This window comes from Theropithecus gelada, chromosome 2, assembly GCF_003255815.1.
Source record: "Theropithecus gelada isolate Dixy chromosome 2, Tgel_1.0, whole genome shotgun sequence".
Taxonomy (NCBI): Eukaryota; Metazoa; Chordata; class Mammalia; order Primates; family Cercopithecidae; genus Theropithecus; species Theropithecus gelada.
Window position 1 is genome coordinate 18,218,193 of NC_037669.1, and position 19,784 is coordinate 18,237,976.

The 19,784-nt window shown below is 43.0% G+C and overlaps 1 protein-coding gene across 4 annotated transcripts in view; it reads right to left on the minus strand.

Annotated features, from left to right (window-relative positions):
- RIOX2 (ribosomal oxygenase 2) overlaps positions 1–9,173 on the minus strand; it is a 30,592-nt gene extending 21,419 nt beyond the window's left edge. For 2 of the 4 annotated variants that reach the window (XM_025376033.1, XM_025376031.1), the window contains exons 1-2: positions 8,630–9,173; positions 3,882–4,352 (exon numbers count right to left, since the gene is read on the minus strand). In XM_025376033.1, the coding sequence (XP_025231818.1) occupies positions 3,882–4,313 (432 nt within the window). In that variant the 5' untranslated portion in view covers positions 4,314–4,352; positions 8,630–9,173. The remainder of the gene's footprint in view (positions 1–3,881; positions 4,353–8,629) is intronic. The other 2 variants (XM_025376032.1, XM_025376030.1) reach the window with 1 other exon arrangement.
- Positions 9,174–19,784: the final 10,611 nt, after the last annotated feature.

Here is a 19,784-nt window from a genome sequence, read left to right on the forward strand (position 1 = left end):
TGGCTAATTTTTTTCTTTTTTTTTTTTTTTCTTTTTGTAGAGATGATGGTCTCACTTTGCTGCCCAGACTGGTGTCAAACTCTTGGATTCAAGTTATCCTCCTACTCTGGCCTCCCAAAGTGCTAGGATTACAGGTATGAGCCATGGACTTAGCCAAGGACATCTTTATACAGACCACTGGGTCTCTCTATTTATAGATCTCAGAGTTTCTACTTAACACAGAAAAAATAATGTTATATCATCTGAATAGCTCCAAAGAGTTAACAGAGCTCCAAAAGGGCCTAATTTATTTCAGGGAAAGGCCAACAGGACCTGGTTCTGCAATTATTTTTATATAGTAACTGGAACCACTAGAAAACCAGGGCTTCTCTCTCTCTCTTTCTCTCTCTGACGGTATGAGAGGTCTTTCAGAACTGTGTAGGTGATTGTATGGTTCCCGACCCAACTCTCAGGGTCTGTAACTGATGCATATGTCTCTTTTCTTCTTAAAGGTTACTGAAAATGCTATCAATGGCACAATTGTTCTATTTCACCAGGACCTTTAGCCCCTGAATCTGCCAACCGTGGCCTACTAGAAGAGATCTGGAGCCAAACCACCTCGGTTCAAGTTATAATTACAAGCAAGGTGACTTCAGTTGTTTATCTTTAAGATAACGATATTACCAGTCCCACTCAAACACTGTGGCGAACAGCATAAAACAACTTATCACAAATCCTATTTAAATTGCACAGCAGTATACAAGCGATATTGCTTTACTAACATTGACTCAAGCACAAACAAGGCTCCTGAAACCTGTCTTCTCCTTTACCACAGGACTCGATATCCGGCGAGTCCAAGGAGGAACTAGAACAATGGAAGGGAGAAGCCGGAAGTCTCTCTCTTGGCTGGCTGTGACCTCCTCTCTCCACTGACCTACCCCTCAGAATCCAAACTCAAGGCCATGGCTAAAATAGAAGTCCGCGTATATGCCTAAAGAAAGGCAAAAGCAAACATACAAAAAGCCCTACTAAATTTTAATTTACATCTTTCAAAGTATGGTAGGAAAATGCCTTAAATTTGAAGTCAGAAACCCTTATCAGCTTGGAATAGCTATGGAAAGGTCACATCTGTGAACTCGTTTTTTCACACAGAAAATGGAGTCCACAGCCAGGTGCAGTGGCTCATGCCTATAATCCCAGCATTTTGGGAGGCCAAAGCAGGTGGATCACAAGGTCAGCAGTTCGAGGCCAGCCTGGCCAACATGCTGAAACCCCATCTCTACTAAAAAAAAAAAAAAAACAAAAAAAAAAACAGCCAGGTGTGGTGGCATGCACCTGTAATCCCAGCCACTCAGAAGGCTGAAGCAGGAGAATTGCTTGAACCCAGGAGGCGGAGATTGCAGTGAGCCGAGATTGCGCCACTGCACTCCAGCTTGGGTGACAGGGCAAGACTCTGTCTCAAAAAAAAAACAGAGAAAGAAAAAAAAAATGGAACAAAAGCTGCCCTATTTCAAATGCCTGTTAGAAAGTTCAAAAGTTTAAATATATGAAATTACTTGGTAAACTCTAGTCTGCTAAGCAAAATGCAAATAATTGTGATAATTCCTCTCACCAGGACTTTTAATATATGGATTACCGAAAGCAAGTGCAAACAACTTATTATGGCTCCCTGGTTGCCCCCTTACTCGTTTTTAAAGTAACTATACTAATAAGCTGTGCACAGTCTGAGACCCAATAAACAAAGGGTGGCATGTTCACTCTAACAGTCTCTCAACCTGGCCAGGGATAAACTGCTTCTAGACTTCCTCTATTCTGATGTTAATAAGCCCATTACTAAAGAAACACACACAATGCCAAACCACCTCATAATATACTACTTAGAATCCAGACTCTAGTGGAAGAGAGTGAGCTCCTATGGCTTACAGGTCTCTCCAGTATGGGTGGTAGAAAGAGATTGAAAAAAAAAAAAAGGCCCAGCACAGTAGCTCATGCCTGTAATCCCGGCACTTTGGGAGGCTGAGATGGGTGGATCACCTGAGGGCAGAAGTTCAAGACCAGCCTGGCCAACATGGTGAAACCCTGTCTCTACTAAAAACACAAAAATTAGCCGGGCATGGTGATGTCTGCCTGTAATCCCAGCTACTAGGTGGGCTGAGGCAGAAGGATCACTTGAACCTGGGAGGCGGAGCTTGCAGTGAGCTGAGATCATGCCACTGCACTCCAGCCTGGGCAACAGAGCGAGACTCAGCCTGAAAAAAAAAAAAGGCACATCCTAGTCTGGCCTGAGGGCTGAATTTGGGCTGAGAAAGCTCATCCTTCCTGCTTTAAGAAACTCAGCCAGAGCCTAGTCAACAAGGCAAAAGAAACAGGTTGTTGGACACTGGAATCCCAGACGAGGAACGTGCAGGGCTTTAGTGGATGAGCAGAGAAAAGTCCTGCGGGGAGATGATTCTAAAGTAGAGAAATGACAGCCACAGTGGATACCACACATATGCCAAACATCACCTCTCTGCTGGTCTATGACCAAAGTACACGCAATCAAATTCACTGAATTCATTTATGTTTATACAGTTTTCAGGTTTCTAAACACCACTCTTACAAGCGCTACTTCTAGTCAAGGACTAGCTCAGCGAGAAGCATTTTATTGATGGTGTCCATATTTTCTGAATTCAAATCATAACTTGGTCTGACAAATGATTTGTATATTCTTTTTGAGAGCCTAGGCCACAAGGTTAGCATTTCAGGGACATTTCAACGTCGTATGATTGCTTGAGATGGAATAGCTGGAATCAGGACTTGTCTTGAATCTAAGAGTACTCATACTTCATACAGAGTATGAATAGGTTCAAGATCTTTTAGACAAGAAAGAAAGAGAGGGGTATTCACCAGATGAAGGCCAGTGGGATGTAACAAGCCACCTCAAGTTAAATCACTGGAAACACTATTGGTAACTGACAACAGAGCCTCAGAAAACATCAATAAAGCCAGAATTCATTCCTCTCAATATGGAACCTCACAAACCCCGCTCTTTCTCCTCCCATGTTGCCATTTTGACTTAACGGAGGGTCACAGAAGGGGGTTTCTGAATGGGGATAAAAGTTTATCTAAAATCCAGACCAGCCCCTCACCTGTTCTGGGCCATCTGTCATGAGATGAGATACAGATCTCAAACCTTGAGGAAAACAAATTAGCTCATACTAAATCTGCATTTTATAAATGTAGAAACCGAGCATAGAGGAGGCAAATTATTTCCCAAACGTCAATCCCTGATATAGAAAAAAAGTTAAAAATTTGCCAGTCCTCTGCATTTGCAAAGCAAAGATTTCCTCCATCTATGAAGCCTTACCAGGAGCAGTTCCAGGACCCTGTACCTCAATGTCACCCATTCGGGTGTCATTAAGGGTGAAGTCTCTTTATCGAACTTGCATCTAGCATGTGATCTGGTCATAGCTCTGAAGCCTCTATTTAGACGCAGGCAGTAAAGGGAGGCAACTTCGGGAAAAAATGATCACCTTGATGCTATCATGCCTTAAATTACGGTGATGTGACAAACCAAATAGAAATGTCTATCATATAGAAAAACATAAACTGGCTCACAGAACATACTCCTGCAGTTGTACTGCCACTTTAATGACTTTATAAACTTGCAGTATAGTTTTTGCAGCTCGATGATACCCAACAATGTCTACCCTGAGTTGCTGGAGTTTCTAACAGTTTAGCCAAAACATAACACCTAATCTTAAACCTAGTTAGAATGCATTTAGACCAAAGAGGTGCTACCCCTTCTCAAACTGGCAGGAAGCTAACCATCATCAAACTATGTATTCACCCTTGAGCTGGTATGTGGCCAAATGTTAGTACTTTAAAATGTATGAGGATTCTGCAATGGGGAAACTGGTTACCTTAAATCTCTGAGGTTGGTGAAACTGAATCGTTGCCCTTTTCTGATCAAAATCTTTTCTCAGCTGAAGAAAGTGTGCTTTGCCATCTTTATTTAAAACCTTCTTCTTCCCATTGACACACCGGCAGACATTCACGTCTCTTCCATAGTACATTCCCCGGCTGCACAGACTCTTCAGATCTGTTAGCTTGAACAGGGACCCATAGTATGTGGCCAGTGCGGGGTCATCTCTCCGAATGAGAAGGGGCTTCTGCTCCCAGAATTCCTTGAAAAAAGTCTCTGTCTTGATGGGCGAGATTAAACTTTCAAAGAGACTACTGGGACTGTCAAAGTTTAAAGCTGAAGGCCCCCCAGTTGCTTCTACCTTCATCTGCTTACAGGGAACCGGCCCCTCTTCCTTCCCACTCCCTGCAGGCTTTGCTTTCTTTGGCATCGTTCTGTCTTCAAGACAAAGCAATAAAGAAATGCAAACCTACCAAAAGAACAAAACACATATGGTTAGGTGCCAGGATTGGTGTTAGTGGATCGCACACACGCAACTGAATGACCATTACACCTTCATGAGAACTCTCATAGGTCAAAGCTACTTCCCCCAGGAGAGGAGACAGCCTTAAGCCAATGTCGTTTCTTCTAAGATATGATTCAGCCTCAACCACCACTCAGATGACATATTCATCTAAAGAAGAACGTGTTTTTCTTTTACACAAGCACTATGTCATGGTATTATTTATTAGGCAGTATAATTATCCCAAATAAACCTATTCAACTGTCTCAGCAGTTCCTACTCATAGGTTCAGCCTGTGGTCCTTGACACAGCAAAGTCAAATATCTTGGATTTGGCTCCCATCAGCATCAGGGCCCGCATCTAATTAGATGTACTCTGAGTTACAAACATTCGACTAGAGAACAATTAACAGCCGCCCACTTCCAGGTGCTCCTCACCGCAGCACCACCCCAACTGTTGCGCAGGCCAATCAATGCACCCTGGACCCACAGTGTCTCCTGGTGGCGGGAGCACGCCACTGCCTTCTCCTGTCTCCACTAACCACCTGAACCTCCTCACTTCCAACTCTGAGCTTATTCCTGAAAACTGCCACTTTTATCAAAAACTCCCCTTCGTTTAAAGAAACAAATAAAGCCCCTAAAGGCTGAAAAGTGAAGGTTAAAAGTAGTTACATCTAAAGTCTTGAAAAAACTATAACTTTTTAACTGAAGGTATTAAATAATACCAATATCATTGACCCCTAACACAGCACTTCTCCAACTTCAATGTGCACACAGATCACCTGAGCATCTCAATAAAATGCAGGAGATGATTCACTAGCTCCAAGGTGGAGTCTGAGAGTCTACATTTCCAACAGGCTCCCAGGTGATGCTTCTGCTGCTGACACTGCTGAGTAGCAGAAGCCACTCAGCCAAGCCTTGCAAAGCTCCTTCAGAACTGCCTCCAAACCACAACTATTGATACTTAAAGGCTAGGTCTCCCTCATCTGTTTCCAAGAACTGTAATTCAAATTATTTAAATTTCCTGAGACTGCAAAATTCTATCTTAAAGTCCTTTCCCCCTGGGAAGAGACTCCATTGCTTTCAGCAGATTCTTAAAGGAGTCCCTATCTCCCGACAAGGTTAAGAACCACTGTGCTTATAAAAACCAAAATTTCTCAAAGACTTGTTATTTATAAATGGTATAGTTTCCTACTTTGGTGAGTTATCAGAATTGCAAGAATACTGTTCTCTGCCCTTTTGTCATTAGAACTAAGCAGTATTTCAGCTACACTGTAGACTAAGTGGAATTAATGTTTTGGCTTGGGAAGTAAGCATCCTGGAACAATGTGTTGCATACTGTGGGATGTGTTGCGACTTAAGAACCTTTAGAATGAAATCCAGATGTAAACTGAACAGATTAAGAAAGGAAATGTCAAAATATAAAACCCTCTAAACAGCTCAGTTCCTTCAAAAGGCCAAGTGCTTTTGATAAGGAAACGCAGGACATGGTGGAAAACGAATACAAATGGATACTAAAATCCTACAGGAGAAGGGTAAAGCTTTAAGCTTAGGAAAAAAAAAATAAACTTTCGTGTTTAGGATATGTGGTCAGTAAGACACATTTTCTGAAAATGTTTCCTTTAAGTGAAACAGACCAGCTTGAATTCTCAAGGAAAGAACTAAGGCTTCGGGAAGGCACAGCATAGCTAGTACATGGAACTCTCAAGTGATGTAGAAATACAAAGAGATACAAAAATGGATTCGGCAAGGGGTACTGCTTATGCAGAAGAGGTTCCACAACAGGCCTGACTGCTATCCTTTGAAACTGCAGCTTGTGGCCGACGTCTGAGAACTTAAGATTTTGGGAGAGTTTCCACCACCATTAACTGATAGGAGTGGTTCACCATGCCTAAAACGTACAATCATTACGGTTTATACCAACACCTGCTTTCCTCTAGGAGTCTGGAAATGTTGGTATGTGCCAGGCAGGGGCGGCCTAAGTGACCAGCCCCCAGTAAAAGCCCTGGGCACTGCGTCTCTAACAAGCTTCCCTGGTTGGCAACATTTCACAAGTGTTGACACAACTAGCTGCTGCAGCAACTGAGCGCAGCCGGTGTGGCCGCTCGAAGACCCTTGGAGTCTTGCACTTGGTCTCCCCAGAACTTCACCCCATGTGCCTCTTCCCTTTGCTGACTGTGCTTGGCATCCTTTCCCTGTAATAAATCAGCCAAGTCCTCCTAGCAAATTGCTGAACTAAGGATGGTCTTGGGGACCACACACATTGCTCACGTTTAATTTTTAAAAACCTAGATGGGTTTATTAGGTTTGTATTACTAAAGGCACCCTATACAGTAATTTTATATTCAGCCACACATCTCTTATCGCTCACAATTGTTCCGTTTAAAATTTAAGGGGAGAGAGCAGCAGGAAGATGCAAAGGAAAAGCTTGTTTTCTTTAAGCATAATATATGAATACAGTATAAGCATATTCACCAGAAAGTGTGGCTAAACAAAGAACGCAAAACACTTATGCCAAAAAAAATCACTTAAAAGAATCTTTCCCATCTACAATCACTAACAAAATATACCCCAATACTGTGTAACAAATGCTCTCCTTAGAATATAAATTTCACTACCCATACTGCAAAAAGTTACATCATTTGTTTCTCTATGTTCATATTGAAATGATTTAAGGCTCAGTTAATTGGAGCCTAAGCTTAGAGGTTTCTGGGCAAATAAACTATTTCTCTGATTCTCACACTACTCATACTGTAAGACAACCGTTCCTTTTAACAGCTTTCTAGAGCAGAGGGAAGAATAGATGAAGCATCCTACCACATTAAACATATGAAAGTCTTAAGCTACATATCACAATTTCAGGAACAGCAAAAAGTAAAACACATTATCTTAGAATCCAATACTATAGTAATTAAAGAAGACAATGCTTTGTCTAGAATAGTACAGCCAACACAATCTTGCCCATAAGCCTCAGAGACCACCCCAATAGGAGTAAATATTTCTATAAAATCACAGAAGTTTTTGAAAAGCAATTGCTTTCCATTTCAGTTGACTATAAGCATTAAATGTAAAAAGACTAAAAGATTTACGGTTCATACTTTGGTGACTACCCCACAGATAAACCCTATAAGAAAATCAATGTTGACAACCATACTACAGGTAACAGATAGAGAGTCACTATATTTTAAAGGTACCCTAAACTCCTTTTCCATAATATTTGAGGACATGAAGACGTGAGGAAGCTCTTGAAGGAAAGGATTTGTATATCCCCAGAAACAAGCAAGGTGTGGTACATAGGAGGTCCTCAAGAAATGTTTGCTGAATTTTTCACGTTTTCATCTTTTGTCTGTATACAATTTTGGAGACAAATCACAAAGGCCTTACACAAAACAGTTACGGAAAAAACAGACGGTTTGTGCAGAGGGGATTATTTTTCTGATGGCAGCTGTCACTTCAGGATTCAACAGTATCGTAAAAGCTAAAAGGCACTTTAGACATCAGTAGTTACTACTAAAGCGGGGGAGGGAAGTATGAGTTTCCACATCCCCTGGGCACTGTTTTACCGAATACAGTTCAGAGTTACCAGCAAGGTTGTTAGCATGCAAATTTCTGGGTCCCTTATCAAGCCCACTGGATTGCCACTTCTGACGGCTGCGGCCGAGAAATCTGCATCAACGTAATACGCTCTCTAGATGAATTTTCGGTCCACTAATGGAGGACAACAGTCAAACGCAGCTCAGTTAAACACACACGGCTGTCAGAAATTATATATTGTTTGTAACAAGGTTGCCCAGACCTAAAACATTTCTTTTTGGCTCAGAGACATGTTAATCAATCCAGAGGGAAAACTGGTTCTCCTATTGACCTAAAGGGGTGATCAGTAGCTATTTTTTAGTTTGATTTTAGAGAGGACACGGACTATACCTCAATGTATTTTGGTGACTTTGATGTTACAAAGCTTGATGTCCTGGAGGCAAAAACCAGCACCAGCAGAAGCTGGGTCAATCAGGTTCCTCCGCTCAAAGATGAGCCTAGTGATACGAAACCCGAGACACCAGATTTACAGCTAACGAGTGGTAAAATCAGATCCTCTTCCTCCCAGTCTATCCTTCCTGAAAACAGTGAATAACCTGGTCTCAGTAACCTGTTGGACAACCCAGCTGTCGGCCAATCGCTGTGGAATTATTTGCTGGTAAATGAATTGGAAGCCTATGATGTAACGCAGCTGCCCTTCTCCCCACACACCTGAACTTCAGGTTTCCCAGCTGTAGAGCGTGTCTCTTAGGCCCGACCTGACGCCTGGCGGCGCAGCCCACGTGGAGGCCGCGCTCGCACAGGCAGTTCTGCCAGCAGCGGGCGGAAGCCGGCACCACCCTCCTTGCCAAACCTCCAAACTTTCTGCGCGCTCGTAACCCGGGTCGCGACCATTAGCAGGGCACTTGTGCGACTCTCTGTGCCCAAGGCTTCCGCGACCATACCCCTAGATCCGGGCTGCACCCACCCTGCCCCGGTCTCCGGGGAGGTGGGGCGCCTGAGCGCGCGTCCCAGGTCCGGCAACCATAAAGCCTGCCACCGAGGCTTCCCGCCGACCGACAGGTCTCCCACACCCGCACCCGGGCCCAGGTGCCTAAAGCAGCAGCGCGCGCCCCGCGGGATCCGGCACGACCAGGCGTGCCCCGGCGCTGGGCTGCCAGCGAGAGCGCCCCACTCACCCGGCACGGCCTGTTGCGCGCGGCCGCGAGCCCACTGCGCGACGGCGCGGCGGCTGGAGGCGGGGCGGCGTGGGCACGCTCCGGGCGGTGCTCCAGCCCCCGCCCCGCCACGCCGGCCAGCCAGTGGTGGGAGCCCCGGGGCCTGGCTACCCTGCGGTGTTCCGTGTTCACGCCCGGGCGTTTCTTTAGTCCATAAGGAGGGAGATAAATGATAAATGGACTTTTTTTTTCTCTTTTTTTTTTTTTTTTTTTTTTTGGTATGTGAGACAAGGTCTCACTCTCCCCAGGCTAGAGTGCAGTAGTGCGCTCTTGACTCACTGCAACCTCCACCTCCCGGGCTCAGGCGATCCTCCTGCCTCGGCCTCCCAAAGTGCTGCATTATAGGTGTGAGCCACCCACCCGACTCTCTTTTTTTTTCTTTTAACTTGGGGCGGGAGGAGGGGTTTGGGGGAGCGTTTTGCTGCAACCCCGCTCCTTTTATGAATAGAGAAACAGGCCTGAAGAGGGAATACCAGCTGTGCAAGTTTAGGGAGTTGGTGGTCCGGATTCTCCCATGGCTTTCTCATGGGCTACACAATGCTGATTTGTACAAGCCGAGTGTCATTTATATCATCTCGCTCCGGGAGAGAGAATCAATCCTGGTTTTAAAAGAGTGGAAATTCGTTGCGACGATGGCTATAGAAACAAATAAGAATTGCAGTTATTTGAGTCCTTTCGGCCTAACACTCCCTGCTTTGGAACATTTGGGTCCGGTCGGGAGGCACAAATGAGTGGGCAGGGAAATGAGTGGCGGGCCTGTGCCTTTCTTTGCTCTGTAGACAGCCAGAGGACCCAGAGGAAGTCGATATTTCATTCTGTCAAGGTAACTGAGACCAGTGGCTGCTTCTAATGGTCAAATGGCACATGAGCAGATGGGAACAAAGTACACCCTTGTCTAACATTTGTCTAAAACTAACAATAATAGCAAGTCTTGAATTGAGTTCTTCCTGGCTGTAAGGCACCACGCTGGGTGTTTCAAATACTCCTCACTTCATCCTCACCACAACCTTGCAATTACCTCCATTTTACAGTTGAGGAAACTGAGTCAGGAGAGGTTAACTAACTTGCACAAGGTCACACAGCTAGGAAGATGCAGAAACAAGATTACAGCCAAATCAGTCAGTCAACTGCTGGTCTTTTTTTTTTTTTTTTTTTTTTTTTTTTTTTTTTTTTTCACGTTTTACTAACACTTGTGTAACTAGTAAGCTTCCTGGCAGGTTCCAGTTGGAAAAACTCAAGGGTAACATCAAATTTAGCCCTTACAGGAAAAAAAAAAAAAAATAGCCAACAACAAAAATCACTAGTTGATATGATATTGGTAATGTACTTTGCTCTTTATTTTGACTGCAGAGTATCTACTCAAGATAATATAGAATAATATTGCTGTTCCTGGGATTCAGATAAAGGTAAATTCTCATACGTCCACCAGTCGGAAAAACAGTACTGTTGTAGAAAAAAGTTACAATGTCAACATAAAATACCATTTTCTCAGCATATAAAATGGCCCTAGGATGTCTAACAGAACAAAAGTACATATTGAAGTCAACTCTGCGGGGGGAAATCATACATATTGTGTAGGAGTTCCTCTAAGGCAAAATTAGTCTATCAGTATGTTCTCTCTGTTTTTTTTTTCATTATAATTCCGATTTCTTAGCATAGTAAGCAAAAGTCATGATAGTTCCATCTTCAGACCTAAACAGTGCCTATTATGCCTGTGAAGAAAAGGAGGAGGGGCCGGGTGTGGTGGCTCACGCCTGTAATCCCAGCACTTTGGGAGGCTAGGTGGGTGGATCACCTGAGGTCAGGAGTTCAAGACCACCCTGGCCAACATGGTGAAAACCTGTCTCTAACATAAATACAAAAAAATTATCCAGGCGTGGTGGTGCCTGCCTGTAATCCCAGCTACTCAGGAGGCTGAGGCAGGAGAATTGCTTGAACCAGGGAGGTGGGGGTTGCAGTGAGCTGAGATTGCGCCACTGCACTCCAGCCTGGGCAACAAGAGCAAAACTCTGTTTCGGAAAAGAAAAAGAGAAAGAAACTTAGTTTGTGCTTGGGCGACAAGAGCAAAATTGTCAGAAGGAAGGAAGGAAGGGAGGGAGGAAGAGGGGGGAGGGAGGAAGAGGGGGGAGGGAGGGAGGGAGGTGAGGAAGTAAGGGTGGGGTGGGATGGGATGGGAGTGGAGAATGGCTTGCAACCTTGCCTGAGAGGAGGAAGAGGAGGTGAGGAAGTAAGGGTGGGGTGGGATGGGAGTGGAGAATGGTCTGCAACCTTGCCTGGGAGGCTTCTAGAATATGTGGCCTTCCTAAATGTATTGTTTCTGGGTTTGTTTGTTTGTTTATTTGTTTTGGAAAAGTTCTTCCGGAGAACAAGATGCAGACTGCTATCCAGTTCCCACCAGAGGTTCATTTAAGTCAGTTATTTTGTTTCTGTAATTAATTTTCTTATGAAAACAATGCTGTAGATGGCAGCTCTCAAGATCTGCCGGGAAAAGACTTTAGAAGCCTCCAGATTTCTGAATCAATGGACTAGCGCTCCTCCTCTGGATCTGGGGAACAAGATGCCAAGGAGACAGGAGAAAGGAGAGAATTCCCTTCATGTCTTGGTCATAAATCCAGAAACAGACTTGTCCATGAGCCTTATAAAATAAGTTACATTTCGGAAGAGGTGCTTGATGCTCACACCCTCTGGGTTGCTTTGTTAAAAGACTCTTTTAGAGCCAAGTTTGTCTTCCGCTTCTGTGGTCTCTTAGGCTCTTCTTCCTGTAGAGCTTTTGGTTTTTAGCCACCTCACTGTGGCTCTGCACCTGTCCAGCCTGGGCATCAGGCTGCCAAAGTTCCTCCCTGTCCTACTCCCACCTCCAGTCACAATGATGCTGGGTGCAAAAAAAAATCTAAAAACGGTAGTGTGTAAATGTACTTTTTATGGTTATTAGATCTAACTCTGGAGGGGCCAGGTATATGAATTTGGAAAACTCTTTTTGCTAACATTCACTCTCCTCATTTATAAAGTAAGATTGCACCAGATGTACTGTGATATCCCTACTGGCACTCAACTTCCATAAGCTTACGGGTCCGTGCTCAAATTTTCAAAAGGCATTAGAAGAAAAATCAGTCTGATTGGAATTACCTTCAGTCTATAAACACTGAAGAACTTATAAAATGATTAATATTTGTATGTTTGTTTAAAGCTTTATTTTATAATGCTACTGTGTCGTAAAGCTCCAGGCAACACACATTGCTTTAAACTATGTGAGTACTGCCCCCTATGTGTTTGTATTCACTTTGGTCCAGAAAATATCTAAACCACGTCTTTCTTGTATATGACTTTAATATTTATACCACTATATTGGCCTAGCTTTTTAATATAAGGAAACAGACACATCAAAATTAAATAACTTGCTCAAAATTACATTTGATAATCCATGTTTTTCATTTGGGCTGCTATAAGAAAATACCCAAAACTGGGTGGCTTATAAGCAACAAAAATGGACTTCTCACAGTTTCGGAGGCTTGTTCTCTAGTTCATAGAGGACCCCTTCTAGCTGCATCCTCACATGGTGGAAGTGGCAAGGCACTTCTGTGGGTCCTCTTTATAATCCCATTTATAAGGCTTTACCCTCGTGACCTAATCTCCTCCCAAAGGACCCACCTTCTGATCACATTGGTGATTCTGTTTCAGTGTATGAATCCAGGGTGGGGACAAATATTCAGACCATAGCACCCATACTGCCTATCGAGTAATATTCTTTGAACTTCTGTTTATGTTTCTCCAAAAGTGGTTAATTTCACCTAACTCAGAAAGATGCTGTGAGCTTCGGGTGAGATGGAGTAAGTAAAAAGAGTTTTAAAACTGTAAAATGCTATTCAGCATGAGAGGCATTACTGTTACATCCCATATGACATCTTGAACATGATTCCATAGAATGAATTAGATGCAGTTGGGCCTTTTATACATGCATACTTCACTTAATTTACACAACTCATCAAGCAGGGTACCTTCAAATTGATGTCATATCACCATGGGATAATCTTGGTGTCTTAGTGCCTTCAGAAAAGTCAAATTTGTTTGAGAATGACCCAGGCCGAGGTCTTTCAAGACTATACAGTTACGATACAGCTCGTAGAACTCAACATATTCAACTTGATAACAAGCATACCATCACCGTTTGGGATTATACTTTGCATATTTATATAACTATGGTTTAAACTCGTTGGGAGCAAGAAATGAGCTGCTTTAATTCTGAGAACTGCAACAGAGTTCTTCAGAGTAGTTACTCAGTGTTTACAAAATTCAATTGGGTAAGTATTCCTATTTTCTTTTCTTGCTTAGAGTCCAATTTCTTTTACAGCCTGTGCCTACAGGAAGGTTGGTGTTAGGCTGCATGACTTTTCTTAAATGATTCTGCAGACCTCCTTTCTCCAACAACCCAGCACTTGCCGGCGAAAATATGCCTCAGGATTTTCCAATGACTTTTCCTTACAGAGACGTTTTCTTACTTCACATGTTACCATAAATCTTGAAACTGACTTGCCCATGATTCTTATAAAAATATATACTCTTGCAGAGGTGCTTTCTGCTCATACTCTTTGGGTTGCTTTGTTAAAACGTAAACAAGCTCCTATTGAAAATGTTTCCCACAAGACTGACAGAATGTATATATGGGTGAGGAGCCCCCAACATTATGATGCCACATTAGTTTACTTATTTTCCTTTAAAATATCATAATGACCTAAAAATGACCAGCTAAGGTGGTACTAGTCAGGTACTGATGGGTCTGTGAATGAAGTTTTTTTTTTTAACTTTCAAGGAAGAGAAAAATATACCTCATATAAACTGTTTCCAAATATAGAAAAGGAAAATAACTGAAAAAGAAAATTACAGACAAATGTTATTTGTAAACCTAGAGGCATATAACCTCTGTGGGATTTCGACTTGAAATTTCAGTTGAATCCCCCAAACTGGAGACAATCTTCTTATTTTTTATTTGTTCAACACTTGCCACTTTCCATTTTCCAGGCCCTTTTAAAAAACTGAGCACATAAACTTATTAATACACACGACAATCTAAAAGGAAGATACTATAACTCTCCAAGTTTTAATGTGAGGAAACTGAGGCACCAGGAAACTAAGTTATTAGCCAAAGGTCACAGAGTAATAGGAGATAGAACCAGTATCTTAACGGATGCCACCTGGCTTTAGAGCAGGGTTTCTTAGCCTTGGTAATATTGACATTTCGGTCTGTAATTCTTTGTGTGGGAGGCTGTCCCATGCATTGCAGGATGTTTCACAGCATCTCTGGCCTCTACCCACCAAGTGCTGGTTGTTCTTCCACCCCTAGTTGAAACACCCTAAATTTATCTAGACATTGCTGAATTTCTCCTGGGGGTCCCTTCTACCCCAGCTTCTAATCTCACACCATACTGCAGTTAAACAGCACATTTAAATATATTCTCAAGAGGAGATGCTAGACATTGCCCTGTAGGGCTTACTGAAAAGGCCCAAGACGGTCCTGTGACCATCACTCACATTCAGGCTATATAAAGAGAAGGAAAGTTAGGGGAAATTTGTGGAAGTAGGGAGTTTGGGGAATCATAGATTTTCAGCCTAACTGAAATTTCTGTAGCATGTCCCTTCCTCCCCCAAGCCAAGTGACAGGGACTCCAGAGCCCAGGCAGGGAGGCTTGGATTCTCTGCAGGAGGGTGTCTGACTCGATGCTTGCTGAGCTGTAGGATCTGCTGGTCTGCTCTGGGCCTGCTGTCAGAGAAGATCCTATTGGGGTTGGAAAGTTCTTGCACCCCGGAGATATGGCCCTGGGAATGTGAAGGCTGCTTCTCACCTGGCATATTCTGAAGAAGGAGTTGGCTGGTGACCTCATCATAGCACTCTGAGGCAAAAAGGCAGTGTGGGGGCAGCCTGCTCTCACACAGATTGTTACATCAAGGACCGTTGAACATCTTCTGGGCTGAGTGGCTGCTGTGGAAAGTAGTTAGGCTTGGACCACCTGGAAGGTGACAAAGAGAGTGGCATAGTGGACCAGGAAGCAGTGGGGTCCATTGGCCCAGACAGGAAAAGAGACACAGGGTCTCAGGCAGTCTGTCAGAGATCTCAAGGTTAATTTCAATAAACCCAGTACCTCCAAATCAACCTTCTCCTTGTCAACTAAAGAAAAAGCTAGACTTTCAAAGAATTAAATTAATTTCATTTAGAGTCTTACTGACAGTTTCAACCAAAGAGAGCCTTTCAGAGTTCTGTTAGACTGTTCCAAAGCAGTGTTTCAACCCATACCTTATACGTTACGTGGTGGAGGTTCCGTGCGTGTTCAGAAGTTACATAAAATGTACTCAGAAGTTACATTAGAGCAAAATCTCATCAAAGTTTGGGTGCAAGAGTACATCTGGCTACGGATCACAAAGGTATAATTATTAATCCTGTCAGATGTTATCTTATGGACAGGAAGAGGCAAAATCTAGGATCACTGAACTTATCTTTTCTAAAAATGCAGTGATTCAGGCAAAAGATGGAATCTGTGCTCTGTTCTGCTTATCATCTTCAAGGCATTCTTCCAGAGGGCTGTGCTTGTCACTGAGCCAGGGGTTTCTGAAGGTAGGCTGACAGGCAGAATGAGCAAACATTGCTTCTTCACAGCAAGGGCCATGTGGCTGGCCAGAAGCAGACATTTACTACTTTATCTCACACCCTGCATCCCTTGAAAGCTTCCCCATTTGAATAGCTGTCACTGGGGCCAGCTACATAATTTGTGGGACCTGTTGCAAAATGAAAATATAGAGCCCCTTTTCAAAAGAGTGCCGTTAAAGGTACTAAAGTATAAAACCATTCCCTTCTTTTGTCTCTCATTCTTTACTATCAGGGTGGCATCTTTTATTTGCTACTAAATGCCATGCTCTACCCTGGTGCAGGAAGGTGAGTGCCGACATTCATAGGTACCCAGGGCCCTGCAGGACCATCGGGTGCTGCTAAATTAAGAAAAAAAAATCATAAAATTGGAAAGGAAAGGAGACTTTATTTCCCATAAAGGATTATACCCTGCAAGGTGCCCATCCCTCAGACAGGGAGGTGTGCCTCTGGCTAAGACCAGGGAGAGGCACTTTCAAAGGAGCGGGGGTGGGGGTAGGACCTTAATGCTGAACCAGTTGGTTAAACATACATGCCCAGCAGGTTATGGGAATAGCTATGAATATTCATGAAGGTGGTCCTGCCACTTGCATATTGAACAAATATGCATGTATTTAATAACATATGACCCAGGTTCACTTTGAGGTGGAGATTTAACATTTAAATATATTGCAATTAGGCTCTGTATGTCAAGAGGGGTTTTTAGGATGTGAAGTCAGGCAAGTACACAACCTCTGTAAACCGGCCAGAGCTAGTGTATGGTTGGTGGTTTTCTTATCAGGAGAAAGTTACTGAAATCTTCTCTTGTCCAATCAAAGCTGAAGTTATGGCTGGTAGAATAGGAGGTCAGTTAGTTAGTGTCCAGTGCTAAGCTACAATTGTTTTAATATTGCTTATCTCAAGGCCAGTACTTGTTTAGCTGCTAGAGAAAACTAAAAACCTTGTAGCAGTTAGAACATAGTTTACTTTTCTTTAAGTGCAGGGGTGAGTGTCTTAACCCTTGCATGGCATGGCCTCAGGTCCTGTTTATAATTTGGTATCTTATTGCCACGGACTCTGCTCTGTCAGTCTTAAAATCTCTATTTTGGGCCGGGCGCGGTGGCTCAAGCCTGTAATCCCAGCACTTTGGGAGGCCGAGACGGGCGGATCACGAGGTCAGGAGATCGAGACCATCCTGGCTAACACGGTGAAACCCCGTCTCTATTAAAAAATAGAAAAAAACTAGCCGGGCGAAGTGGCGGCGCCTGTAGTCCCAGCTACTCGGGAGGCTGAGGCAGGAGAATGGCGGGAACCCGGGAGGCGGAGCTTGCAGTGAGCCGAGATCGCGCCACTGCACTCCAGCCTGGGCGACAGAGCAAGACTCCGTCTCAAAAAAAAAAAACAAAAAAAATCTCTATTTTGCCATACTTTCAGGTCAGTTGTATCAAAACCATAAAAGGGAGGGGCATAGAATTAGGCTTTTCTGACCTCCTGTTCCATCATGACCATGAGCTCAATTTTAAGGATTTTCTGGGGTCCCTTTCCCCGCAGGGGGTTCTTTCAGTCAGGAAGGGGCTTAGCATTTTATTTTTAGTTTAGTGCCCACGTGTGTGCAGGAGCACATGGTCACAGGCTGCTGCCATCTCCCCGCTGCTAGCCACTGGCTCAACACTGCTGTGCCTGGCCGGGGATGGGAACATCAATCTCCCCAACCCTCAGCAGATGGGTGAACACCAAGAGATGGCAACCTCCCAGCCAGGACACACTAATTACTTGAATAGGGAGTGGGCAAGGGGTTTGCTCCAGCCTGGTGGCTCTGCAAACACACTGTAGCACTGACAGCGCAGGGCACAGCTGGCTGCCACCATGACCAGCCCCAAATGCTATGGAAAGTGCATCCCATCCCAGCCTTCTCTGCATCTGTGTCTAGGCCTCTACCTGGGGCAGCAAGCCGCAGAGCATTGGGCCTGGCAGGAGAGGGGGTTGGGAAAGAGAGGTCCAGAACGATCCCACAAGGTGGGACAGAGGCAGAACTGCATGTGCCACACCCACATACCTGCAGTTTCCTCCCTTCTTCCTTCAGACTTCATTCACAAAACGAATTCTAAGATTAGATTATTATGAATTTCAAGATGGTGACTCCAAAGCATTAAACCCCAAGGTGAGGCTCCTGGTGAACTGCATACTCAGCCCTGCCTGCCACCTAGAGAACAGCAACAAACCAAGAGAGCTAAAGTACACATCATTAAGTAAATAGACTTCTGCAAGTTCTTTCCCTAATCCTCTCCATCCATTCCCCACTCCAAACCTGGTGGAATGAAGAAGGATGGGGGAGAGGTATGTATTAAAGACCAGATTCTACCTTATTCCTTATTCCTAGGACAGTTTCCTCAGTCCAGGGTTAAGGCCTGAACTAGTTGGGGGGTGGGGGTAGGGAAAACACACTAAAATCAGACAAGGCTTTATAAATGACTCCTGATATCCCAAAAGCTGTGAGATCAGCCTGAGGTGTCAGCAAGAGGCAGAGAAAGAATACCCAATAGAGCATGTTTGACAGCAATTGGTGAAAAATAAAGCCATTTTCTGTCTGTACCTACTACAAGTTCAGGTTATTTTGTATAAAACGTGGTTCAGCAATATAATATGTATAGCTCACATTAACAAATTAGAACTCACCAGGAATTCCATCAGTACAACCCATTACATACAAGGGGTAAAAGATAACATCATGATAGAATCAAGTAATTCAAATAACTTGAGTGATTTGAAATGGGCTGATTATTTTGGTCAAAATGGCATGTTGTATTGATTACTTGGTGACCGACATGCAATTAATTGCTCTTATTGCACAGAGACACATTATCTTTTATACAAATGAGCAATAATAATCTGATTCCATTGATATAGACCAGGGTAGTATTCCAAATAATCAAATAGACTTTATACTATTTTCAAATTCAAATCTCCCCTGAAGATATACGCTGTGGGACTTTAAGGACATCATTTTGTAGAGCAACCATATTTTAAACTTCTGTCCTTGTCTTTCTTTTACCTTTTTCTTCTTACCTGCTTCTAATTCATATTATCTTTATAAATCATATTCCGTTATTAAAGTTCCTTTTCACAAAACATTCTCATTCTCTTCTGTCTATCTGAACTGCATATTTATTTAAAAGCAATTTAGCTGGTCCCAAGGCTACTTTCCCATTGATTCACGATTTAATTTAGATATGACCTTACCCAAGATACAACCTAATTAAAAAAATATATTTTAAGTTATTTTGGGCAGTGTGATTGCTCCAAAAATTTATTTGATGTGTGGGTTTCTGTTTATAACACTTCTTTGAAGTGCAAAATCCTTGAAACACCTGCCTTGATGTTCTCTGATGAATTAAAAGAAATTATGTAAGTGTAAGTACTTCCTCCCTTACTTAGGGTCCCTTGTTGAGTTAGCTAGTTTTGGAATTATTGGAACATATATGTCACTTTTAAAGGACACTGGCTTGTACCTCAAACTTCAGAAAGTCTTATTTCACAATACAAAATGTGTTTCAAAAGAGTTGCTAATGACATTATAATTTCACCTATTTTTGATTGTCTAAGGTAAGGAGGGGTCAACTAGCACCACAATTTTGTAGAAAAGCTTTGAAACACTCTTGCAGAAAATAAGTTTCTATAATGAACTGTACTGATCCTAGAATTAAGAATAATAGCAAATCCTTCAAATAACCTAACTTAATATTATGTATAATGTTAATAAATAAAATGTAGTTCAGTCTTTCCTACAACAAACTAAATATCAGTATATTAAAAAGAAAGCTATTGTAATTTTTTCTCAGTGACTTTGTGAAATCTCTTTTCTACACTTGGCCCCATCATGGACCAGAAATAGCATTATGATTCAGCAGGGGATTGAAAGGGAGGAACAACTGACAATGTTGTCCTGACAATGCTGACCTTCATCTGAGCCTGTGTGTTCCTGGAAAGTATCAAAGGTCTGGAAATCCCCGCCACATTTTGTATTCTGAGAAATGAC